A 12,629-nucleotide genomic window follows, 5' to 3' on the forward strand; every position below is an offset into this window, starting at 1 on the left:
AAGGGGAATCCTTTAGCAGAGATTTTCTTTTATTTATTTGAAATTTTTATCAAGGACGCACGTTCTTTAATTTTTAAAAAGCCAAGTATCGGAAACCGTTGAAACGAAACACCATTTGGAAGATAATATTTTTTTTTTTTTTAAATCTTTATTTATGGTGTCTAAAAAAATGGGATAAGTTGGTCACCGCAAAAAAATAAAAATTTTTTCTGATAGCAGGTCAGTAAAAATTTGAAAAATAATTTGCGGAGCTCAACAAAAATAGCAAAAAATTACTCATAATTTAAATGTAAGTGAAAAATGTAAATATTTGTAAATATTGTATTTTTAAAAAAACCATAACTTTTTTTACTGCATATATAAATATATATACATATATAATAAGAAATTTTATCAATAATAAATGTTAATTTTTTAAATTAATTACACAGCATTTAGTCGACTCCCACAAAACTGTAATTTTTATTGACAAAATATTTCATATATATTCAAATACTGTGATATTATTTACAAATAAATTCTGTTATATATATATAGAACTAGTATCTACGCATTTGTTGAAATAAAATTTGAAAAATGATAAATGTATAGTAATTTAAATGAGCTTAATTTGTTTATAAAATATTTACGTTAACACATAATTAATGTACTGTAAACAAATGATTTATAATATATATATATATATACACATATATATATATATTTGAATGAATAAAAATAACATAATAAAATAATAAATGAATTTAAAATTGTGGGAATAAGTTATTTGAGAACTCGATATATATATAAGTTTATAAAAGTTAATCCTGTGAATAAATATACTGATTTATTTGTGTGATTATTTTTACAGTTGGTGCCGTAGATAATTATAATAACCAACTCTATTAATAAAATTTAATATTAGAATAAATTTATTGGTTTATTTTAAATTATAAATAAATTAACTCAAATTTAAATCACTTGTGGAAATTTTATTTATCGCAAACAAAATATTTACTTTTCATTCACTAAATCAATGGTCAGCTTCATTAATTTTATTATTATTATTTTTTTAAATTTATTTAGAGTCGCATTAACCTTTTGGGTCTTTAACGACTGCTTAATTATTATTATATACATATATATATATCATTTATAAATTTATGTAGTCGAGATATTAAAAGAATTTTTAAAAAAAAAATTTCGGGATGAATTTAAGTCTCGCGTTGAAAATAATTAATTTTTTTTTTTAATTCGCGTAATAAATTTAACTTCTGCGCACAAATAAAAAAAATAAATATTGTAAATTTTATTACTGTCCATCCGGTTTCTAAATTCCACTTTAGATCTTTGGAGAAACGACCGAAAAATTTTTTAAATAAACGAGTCGTTGAAATATTTATTTTATCTTTAGCTCAATATATTGACACTGTAAAAAATTGGAAGTGAATATGGAGTGATTACGGATTTTATTAAAATTCGAATTTACTGTCGGAGTTTAAAAAAAAAATCACTCCGCATACGGAGTAAATAAGGAGTTTTTTTCAGCAGAGCGATTTTGGAGTAGCCTGGATTTTGTTTAACCCTAATCCGGTGTCGTTGCTTTCAGCACCGTACTGAGTCGGGTGCAGAACCAGTCGAGTTCCAATCTTTCCGTGTATGTTATTCTGCAAGGAATAGTATATTACCTACCTAGGGCAGTAAAGTAAGTGATGTCTCAGATCTTATGTAATTGTTGGCCAAGACGAAGCCGAGGTCAACCAAAATGTGATCTGAGGCTTTCTTATTTACTGCCCAAGGAGTGTAATATACTATTTTTCTCCTCGACGGAGGCGGAAAGCGGCAACCGTTTTGCACAGTGGGACGAAAGTTAACGCTTTCCGCCCGGAGGCAAGAAAAAATCTGAATAAATTCGTAGGTCTTCTTTGGACTCGTAGCTATGCGATAGAGTTGTTGCCAGCCCCGAAAATCCCTTCTTCAATAAACATTTTCATCAAAATTCGGAGGCATGGAAGCTGTTTACAGTAGAATATTTGGAAACAAACGACCCACGTTCAACCTATTAGGGTTAAATCCACATTTACTCCTCTTTGGAGTAAATTTCACTCTGAGGGAATTAAATAAATAAAAAGTCATCCGCTTCGCATTCACTCCGCAAATTTTTGCAGTGTATATTAAAATATATATAAAAAAAATAAAAAATAAATGTATAAAAGGTAAGTAATAAGGTTGTTAAATCGTGTGCATTTAATTGGATAAACATCTCGAGAATATATAATCAGTGTTGCATGAAAAGTCATTTCCGGGGCCATTAATGCTTGAATTTTCCTGGCAGTTAAGCAAAAGTCATTGATTTTACATGCGTAATTTCACATTTACCACCCATTTAATTATTACCCATTACTCAATTCAAAAATAATAATTAAATTATATTACTTGCAATTTATTTTATTAAAAAATCTTTTTTCGTTACAATTTTTTATAATTCGGAAGGATTTTTATAAATAAATAAATTTTTAATCATCGTAAATGAACATAATTAATTAATCATGGCAGTTTGTTACAGATTATTTTACTTTAAATTATTATGTTTATGCGTATATATTATTGTTCTTTGATATATTTATTCGTTATTAATAATTATTGCACTTTTAATATATTCAATAAAATATAGACAACAATTAATAATAAACCTTCAAAATTATACCAACATAATTTAGTTTGTATATATTTGTAAACTATAAATTATTCAAAAATATTGTACGTGAGCATAAAAATTACGTATAGTAAGGAATGTACAACATTTATTTGTTCACTTGGGTGATTTTAAATATTTTTATTATCATAATTAATATCGTAATATAGTTGTGATACTTAATGACTTTTTTATTTCTTTAGGTACGTTAATGACATGATAATTATGACAGGTCTTTTTTTATTTCAATTGTTCAAATTTTTCAAGGCATGTTTTCTAAGCATTGTTTGATATTCTGCCAAGTTTGGAGGCCCTGCAATAAAAATAAAAATTAAAGGCTTCGTTATTACAAAATTCAATTCAAAATATTTTTAATAAATTTAGTCTTAGATTTTTTTACAATTCGAGAGGTCAATCGATGGTGATTATAATGGTGATTATTCTAATAATATGTGGCTAGCCTTCGTAACACTTCTAACTGTGGGGTACGGAAATATGTGATTGAAAAAAAAGAAGATAGGACAGTAAAAGAAATGATTGAAACTTGTCGAGATTGGGTAGATTTACCCATTAAAGTATTAGAAGATCGCCGGGGCATCGCCATGACGGATAGAGTAACAATTCATAGTATAACTGAGATAAACGATAATTATTCAGATCCATCTTAAGATGGCTATTTAAATTATATTTTGTTAACTGCTTAAGTTTGTTCTAAGGTACTTTATTCTTATTTAATGTAACTGTAATTGATAAAAAAATAAACCACACCTTTTCAAAGTTAAAGAAAAAACGAGGAGTCAATAAAAAGAATAGTAACATTTACTGCCTTCACCGTACGCCTCCAAATAGAAGCATGTTAAAAATTTAATGGAAACAGATGGTCGGGCTTATTTTGAATGCGACAAATGTGGCCATAGGACCCGGAATAAGCGTACTACCAAAGAAGATGGAGATAAATGTTCGGCTCAATCAAAATTCTGTTGATTATTTATCGTCCAGACTGGTTACTCTGAAACGGATTTTACATTGGTACTTAAAGGTTCACGCAACCTTCGTACCAGTGGAAACGAAATAATTCATTTGTCCCCCTGTCGGCGGCTCGGGTACTAGTAATAATTCAAGAAAAAGTATAAGTATTTTATCAATAAGTCAAAGCGTTTTAAATTTTGCTGTTTTCGATCCGTAAGCTTACGAATGAATATGATAAAAGATACAGAACAATTTATTTTCATGAAAAGAATGAAATAATATAATTTAACTTAGAAAAAATAAGCCTACGAACGGATATACCATATGGAAAATGATAATCTTTTTGCGCGAGAAAGAAATAACTTAGAAAAACAAGCTTACGGATGGATAGACTATGAGGAAATGAATAATCTCTTTCTTTTAAAATTAAACGATACAAAATAATAAAATGATACGAAAAAAATATAAACGATACGGAAAACAGACAAAGTCATACTTAATTTCCGCGCAGTATAAATCATAAAATTGCTCGTATAAGAAAATCATAAGAGACATTTTTTTTATAAAAATAAATTTCCTACAATTTTTGTTTGAAAATTTTTTTTATAAGACCAATATTCTCGCCGTGATTTCAAAATTATGATTTTCATAATTGTCAAAAATTTGAATCATTCATTACGAATCTTAATTTTGGAATTGCGGTGAAAATATTGGTCGTATAAAAAAATCATAAGAGACATTTTTTTTCAAAAATTAAATTTCCTATAACTTTTGTTTTAAAACTTTTTTTATAAGACCAATATTTTCGCCGTAATACCAAACATTTCAATCATTCATTCGAAATTAAAGCAAAAATCTTGTCCCCAATGATGAGAAATCACATATATGTCAAAATATATATAGTTCAGTTGACCCCAGGGGTTGATGAGAGGAAAAATGAAAACAGATTTTCTGCAAATATTTCATGAACTAAAAAAAATTTTCAAAAAACTTTCAAACAAATCTTGTAGAGAAAAAAAATTCACATGATAAAGTATCAGACATTTTTTTGTGTCTATAAAAAATAACACGAAAGAGATTTTTGAAATTTCAAAGCAAAAGATAATATTTCGTATTTAGATACGACACTTGAAAATTTAAAAACAGTTAATTTTTTTGAAATTATTTTGGCGGGAAAAAAATAAATGTCACTGGTCCATCGCTTTTGATCACTTTGGCGGGATAGATCATATTATCACTAAAAATAGTAATAACAATAATGGTAATATACCTTTTTAGCAAGTTTGAATTGCAGTAAACAATAATTAGCAAGTGCTTCTTTAATATCGTTATCTTTTTGCCGTTGAAATCTCTCAATATCCGACAATGCTCTCGTTGAAAAAGATCTAAAAAAAAATTGATAATTTACACTTAAAAATAAAAACTATTTCCTATTCTCTAAACATGAATAAGTGAAAATAAGTGAATATTAACTCATTCATGTTTAGAGAGTGTACTTGATTTTCAAGCTCACGTCAAATTTTCATCTATTTCTTTAACATTATTTTCCATAACAACTATTTTTTGCTCCAGTTGATTAGATTTCTGTCCACGCATTTCCTCAGAATCAATTGCTCCAAAGAGCCTTGACATCAATCCGAATTTTCCTGTATTTATAACAAACATATATTTATATTCATATCATATTTTATTTTTATTTACGTTACCCATTTATCAAAAATTTTCCTATCACGGGCATTTGAGCTCTGAGTGACAGAGTGAATTCGGATTTAAATAAAATTCATAATCACTCCGAATTCACTCACGATTTTTTACAGTGCGCAGATGTGTATGCAGTTACTGTACACTGTAAAAAATTGTTTGACCCGGTGTAGTGTAAATGTCTCGGTGTAAAAATTTTGGTGTGAAAATTACACGAAATTCGGTGTTAAATTTAGGCGGTGAATTTAAAATTTTTACTCCGCCAAACGTGTAAATTTATAATTCATGATAATTTTGCGTTAAGAAAAAAAATTTAAACACAGATGAAAAATTTGTGTTAAATTTAACACAAATCACATGTCCCAAACGGTCCACTCAATTTTTTGGGTTAATTTAACACATTATTCTTGTGTCAAACAATAATACGGGTTTAAAAATTGTTGAGATCAGACAACACATTAAACTTTAGTTAAATTTACACTTGATGGTGTCAAATAATTTACACAAAATATTTAACCATTGAATTTTTATACAAGAACAAAAAATTTTAAACTGTGTATCTAAATAAAATTAATGTAGTTTTTAATTAAATACATAGTTAAAAATATTCAATGATCGTTTGTTGCTCGTTAATTTAAATTACAAGTAACACGGAATGGTGTAAAAAAAGTTGATTACACCGTAGAAAAATTACACGGATGGAAAATTTACACCAAGAAAATTTCAGACCGTTATTTCACACTACACGCACACAAAAAAAAAATTCTCGACTGAAGGTAAATATTCTTGATTCAAGAAAATTTTTTTGGAGACCTAAATTTTCTCAGATAAAGTAGAAATCTTCTCCAACCAAGGCGAATTTTCTTGGCTCAAGAAAATCTTGACTTGGTTCCCGAAAACGTTTGTGTTCAAAAATATTTTCTTGACTCAAGATATCTGTTTTTCCTGTGCGGCTGTATAAAGTTCTCTGGGTCCATTTTTACACCAAAATTTTTTACACACTAAAAAAAATAATCGCTAGCTGCTAGCGATTTTTTCTTTAGTGCAGTGTAGTATTTGATAATAATAATAATAATAATAATAATCATAATAATAATAATATTAATTATAACCTTGAACAATTTTTTGTCTTTGTTCATAAGCATTGTTCAGATGATCAGTGGCTTCATCTTTACTTGATTGCAAAGCTTCCCGTCGTTTTATGACAGCTTGCAAAGCAGTGGCACCAAATAGCCACTCCTTCATTTGATCGGCAATCAATTCTTCCTCTTCGAGGTGACTATCAATAGCAGCAGCCAGGGAATCCAAATGGTGACCGGTTTTCTGTAACCCATCGCCCAATTCTTTCTCGATCGCACTCCATTCGCTAAACACCCGCCCGTAATTTGCGTGGAGTTTGAAAAGGTTGTACTGTTTTTCCGCCAGCCTGGCACGGAGACGCAGAAAATTGTTTAAGTTATTCTGCAAATATATGGATGAGTGAAAGTCTAAGCGAGTGGAATTAATTAAATAATTGGCTGAGCTTACGTGAAGTTCTGTGGCATAAATTTTGTATGACTCGAATTGTTTGTCAGAATTTTTAAAATTGACGGCATCGCTTAGTGCTTTTAATTTTGTGTCTGCGATCTGGGAGTAACTAGAGTCTTTGAGGGTTTCGCGCCAGTTGTCGGTTTGCTGAAGAAACCCCATAAATTGTTTGTCCTTTGACAGCGTTGGATGTGACGCAACTCTCAATAAGAAAGTCTAGAATCAAATTTCATTAGTTTTTTTTTAATTAATAAATCTTATTCAGTAGTAAATTAATTGCAAACTAATTTTTTTTCTTCGGAGGGATAAATTCAAATTTTATTCCAACCACACATTTAATTTTTAAATTTTTTAAAGTTTTTTTTTCGTTCGTTACGATGTCCTCTAGTAGAAGAAACCCCAAAAAGACCCAAAAAAAATTTTATTTTTGAACAAGAGTCGATATGAGGATAAATGAGGATGACACTGTCAATGTTTTTTATGAAGAGTGGCCTATAACTTTACTCCTGTTGGGAATAACCCATCACAATATCAATGTTTTTTGTTCATTATGATGTCCTCTAGTAGAAGAAATTATAAAAAGACCTACGAAGAATTTTATTTTCGAGTTTAGACCCATTTGATCATAAGTGAACATGGGGAAAGATGCCGCTGTTATGGCTTTTGATGAAAAGTGGCCTGTAACTTTGCTCCTGTTGGGAATAACCCATCACAGTATAAACGTTTTTTGTTCGTTATGATGTCCTCTAGTAGAAGAAACCCCAAAAAGTCCCAAAAAAAATTTTATTTTTGACCAAGAGTCGATATGAGGACAAATGAATATAAATGAGGATGAAGCTGTCCATGTCTTTCTATGAAGAGTGGCCCATAACTTTGCTCCTGTTGGGAACAATCCATCACAATATTAATGTTTTTTATTCGTTATGATGCCCTTTAGCAGGGAAAACCCCAAAAAGTCGCAAGAAAGTTTTTTTTTGCAAGTTATGATGGCGCGACGGATGATGGAGGATCCGGGAGGATGCTAGTCCATGTATTTTTATGAATAGTGGCCTCTAACTTTTCGTCTACTAGGAATAAGTCCCACTTTCTTAAATTACTTTTTGCTAAACAGTAATTACCTCTAGGCCAGCACGTCTTCTGTCAACAAAATCCGGATCGAATGTATCTGTGGTAACTTTTTGCCATGCATAGAGAACTCTTTTTTCTGGCAGTGATGGCACAACAATATACGGATATGTGATTTCTAAATAAGTTCTTAACATCTCAAATTCGGTGTATCTACGCCACAATGACCCGATTCTCGTTATTGCGTCTTCAAAATCTGGGTCCGTTACTCTGTAACAGCAAACAAACAGAAAATTAATATGGAGCAAAAATAATTGTCAATATTAATTGGAAACTAATTGTAGTTTATAGTGACGCGCACAAAGGTAATTATAATTTATATGTTTCGTCTCAAAATGACTTTGACTCGACGATATTGCAATACCAGGCATGATTAAGTCCAGGATCTGTATCAAAGACTGACGTTGCTTATTAATATGCATTTCGTAATTACTAATTAGTATTGTTCGTCGACCTGATACCTTCGGGCACAGATTTACGACCATACATTATTATTTCACAGACATAATTATCATCAACTCATATTTGTTGATACGTTAATCAAATACACGAATCAAAAATTTTCAAATAATATATCTATGCAAATAATTAACTCACCCGTATGAAAATAATATATATGGTCAAAATATATGATAAATATCAGAAAATATATGTGGCCAATTTAACTATATTTTCTGATATATTTTTTTATACTAAAATATATAGTATTCATCATATATGAGTCCGTATATGTTTAGCATATATAAAATATATATGTCAATCATATACAAAAAATATATTTTTATCATATATGAAAATATATATTCTTGTCATATACGAAAACTATATTTTTATCATACATAAAAATATATATTTCTATCATATACGAAAAATATATTCTGGTCATATATATAAACATATATTTATATTGTGTATGAAAAAAAAATTTTCTTATTCGTATGCCCAACTCCAATTAAATTAGATATAAATTTTAATATACTTTTTAAATTGCAGTTAAAATTTTCAAAATTAGTTAATTTGATGCGAATATATATACCCATATACATATACATACACCGAATAAAATAAATATAACAAAGAAAATATATGGTGCCATATATAATATAAATTATATGCTACCATATATTTCATTTCATATAAAAATTTTATATTTTTTGAATATAAAAGGAAATATATCAATACAGTATATTATAAGGTAAATGTAAATGTATATATAGCTTAATATAAAAAATATATGTTTACATACATATATTTACTACTGTATATAATTTTATATTTAATCGGCCAAAATCTCTATATGATTTTTTATAATATACAATATGATATATCATATATTTTTTTGTTTCAAACATATATAATTTTATATATTTTAACCATATATTGTTTTTTAACGTGCACGTTAAATAACTTCCAGATTCAAATTTCAACTTTTAATTATATTGAGCCTTGAAAAATATTTATAATTATTAATTTAATTAACTTACTTTGTGTTAATTAAATACACGGTATAAAAATCTCGTAAATTGAGTGCTCCATTAGCACGTTTTTCCGACTCGACAATTAAAATTTCCATGTGGTCTAATAATGAGAACTGAAAAAATATATTAATTATAATTTATTTTATTTTTTATTTCCATCTACACTCGAAAGAAAACTTCCTACAGCTCGAGTAGGAGGGGATCCCCTCGATAGAGTGGAAAAATCCATAATTTATCACAACAAAATAATACTAATAATAATAAAAATAAAAATATTACCTCTTTATTAATATCAATAGTCGTCATTTCATTCTCATCTGATATTTGGTAATTGCCATTTTCAAAAATACCTTTAAATATTTATATAAAACAATCATAATAAACATTAATTATAACATAAATATATTTCAAAAGTAATTACCTGACATTTTGGTTGAATTTAGGTCACTATTTAATTATAAATATTATTATTATTGTTTTATTATATTTAATATTTGAGCATTGATAGACCCTGTTATTTTTTTCAAAATAAACAATGGGAATAATAATAATAATAATAATAATAATAATAATAATAATAATAATAAATACCAATAGTAATTATTATTATTGTAATTAATCGAACTTTGCACTGTATTTAAAAATGTATGAATTGGTAAAAAAAAATACCAACAAATATCGTAAAAAATAATAACAATAATAAGTAATTATAAAATGTATAACATTTCGGAGCACTTATTGATTTATCAGTTCATTTGCTTATTGATTTGCTGATAAGAAGTGTTGATTGAGTAAACACTTTGAGTAATAAATTTTAATTGCTTGAGTGAAAGCTTAACTGCTTTTTAATAACTGAGTTAAAAGGAGTAAAAAAAGTTAAGTCAGATGACAGCTGATTTTAGTCAACAATGTCTAATTTAATATCAAACTGTAGTATTCATTTTTCTATAGATGTCATTATTGCTAAGGCTTCAAAGTTCACCAGGAAATTCTATTATCAGTTGAAGTTTATCCTAATTTTTTCCACGAAACTAAATTATCAATATTAGGTATATATATATATGATGGTGCGGTAGGTGTTACTGAGGTTTTGAGCATGTGCTCGACCTTCGATAGGAATGTTTTTAATATATATGCCGTCAAATAATCAAATTATTTGTCTGATTAATGATTAATTTCATTTTAATGGAAAACCTAATTTCGATTTTTTTTAATTTTTACTCGAAATTAGGCTTCTTTATTTCGAAAAGTGTAAGACGTTTTTAAAGAATAATTTTGTAGTTAGGATAAAAAATTGACAGTAATTAAAATGTTCTATTACGGACATGTTTAAAAAAATGGGCGGCCAAAATTTGCTGGCGCAATTTAACGGTAGGCAAAAAAATAAGAAAGCAGATAAGCAAATTTTTTTGAAATTAAAAAAATACGGGCTGGAATTTTTGGTATAAGAAAAAATTTACGTGTCAACTTGAAATTTCTGCCAAATGAAGAATTTTTGGTATTTTTTAATTTTTCGCATTACAGAAATTTTCTTTATTAACTTGCGGCAGATTTATCCCAGCTTCTCTCGTATCGAACTCATTCGAAAATTTTTGAAAATCTCAATTTGACAGATTACAAATTTGTCATGAGTCTTTTTTTTTTATTCAATTGATAAAAATACTAAATCGTAAATTAATTATAAAAAAAAAGTCTCGTTATCTGGAAAAGTATCGAAAATTTTTCAACATACCGACAATCGATAAGAAAAGTTTCTCGCGAGTTAACTAACGTTAACACCGACTGAAAAATAATATTAAAAATTCTTAGATTGAGGATCTGGTGCCTGCAGTCTCAGGATGCACTTTAATCATCACAAAGTAAAACATACTATCAATCGATTATCGACTCTAAAGATAAGAATGTTAATCGTATTCCCACAACTCAGCTTATTTCCGCATTCCACAGCGCGATTACATGGCCATTTTGCATGATACTACTCAATAAATTTACTCTAATACAATTTTCAATAGCACATATTCATCCGTACATACATCCATATATTTAAATACTTAATTATCAGAAAAATAATTATGAATAAAATTTTTTTCTGGAGTATTAAATAATTGATGAAAAAAAGCAGAAGCTAAAATCCATAAAATAATAATAAATATGTCAAAACAACAATTACAAATAAATAATAAATTTTTCTTGATAATCCGGCAACGCTGCTCTACAGCGTGACGACAACATCCGCGCGGAAATTCTCGCGTATTTCTCGCGGCAAAGTTCACGCGCCCAGAACAACCCATTCACCGTCCCCTTCATCACCTCCAGCACCTCCACCTCCATCTCCATCTCTACCGCAACATCAACATCAACATCAACAATATATAAATATAAATATATAAATATAAAATTCATCAGAAGTTATACAGCCACCTCCATCTTTCCTACTACCGCAAAAAAAAACTAAAGAAAAAAAATAAACATTATCATCGTTTTCTATTCGCGTTGGCTGGTTAAAGCCGCCCTCGCGTATCGTTTTCCACGAGTAGAGGTAAGGCCACTTCCTTGAGCGTTGAGTCTGCAAGAATGGCCGTGTGTCCCCCGTCTCTTCGGTTTCCCTCATCTACAATTCCATATCTCTCACATTATTTAACCATTCCTCCTTGTCTTCTTCGACCTCCTCCATATTATTTATCTCTTTCTGCCTTCGCTTCTTTATACCCTTTTTTTATTCTTCTTCTCATTCTCTCATCACCTCTTTTACCCCTCGTTCCCCGGCATCACTATTACCTACTGTATCAAAATAAATACGTGATACCATTCAGATTTATTCTCACTAATAAAAATCATCGTTTATTTTTTACCCCCAAGTTCTCAAACTGGACAACTTGCGGACATAATTTATATATTTTTAAATAGCATCCATGTATAAATATATTTATAAAAAATATTGTTGTGTTGATGAGGACGAGTTCGATCCAACGTTTAGCTCGTACTCTTATACTGCATCACACGGGAGGACAGAGAATGGAATGGAAGGGAATACGCCGTGCCGGGTTCGACGCCCGGCTGGTGGCCCAGTGACCGGGACCGGTTTCCTCAGCGATTCCTCCTTCCGCCTTCCTTGCAAACGCACAACTGCATCATCTTGCCATCCACCACCACCA

The 12,629-nt window shown here is 29.1% G+C and overlaps 1 protein-coding gene across 1 annotated transcript; it reads right to left on the reverse strand.

Moving 5' to 3' along the window:
- Positions 1-2,537: 2,537 nt before the first annotated feature.
- On the reverse strand, positions 2,538-10,404 carry LOC130677578 (sorting nexin-4-like). The gene is made up of 9 exons (XM_057484393.1): positions 9,896-10,404; positions 9,754-9,824; positions 9,481-9,587; positions 7,990-8,206; positions 6,872-7,087; positions 6,457-6,805; positions 5,157-5,289; positions 4,914-5,028; positions 2,538-2,987 (listed from the first exon to the last, which is right to left on the reverse strand). The coding sequence occupies exons 1-9, from the start codon at positions 9,900-9,902 to the stop codon at positions 2,937-2,939; spliced, it is 1,266 nt and encodes a 421-aa protein (XP_057340376.1). The 5' UTR covers positions 9,903-10,404; the 3' UTR covers positions 2,538-2,936.
- Between the last annotated feature and the right edge of the window lie 2,225 nt (positions 10,405-12,629).

This window comes from Microplitis mediator, chromosome 11 (assembly GCF_029852145.1).
Source record: "Microplitis mediator isolate UGA2020A chromosome 11, iyMicMedi2.1, whole genome shotgun sequence".
In the NCBI taxonomy this organism is placed as follows: Eukaryota; Metazoa; Arthropoda; class Insecta; order Hymenoptera; family Braconidae; genus Microplitis; species Microplitis mediator.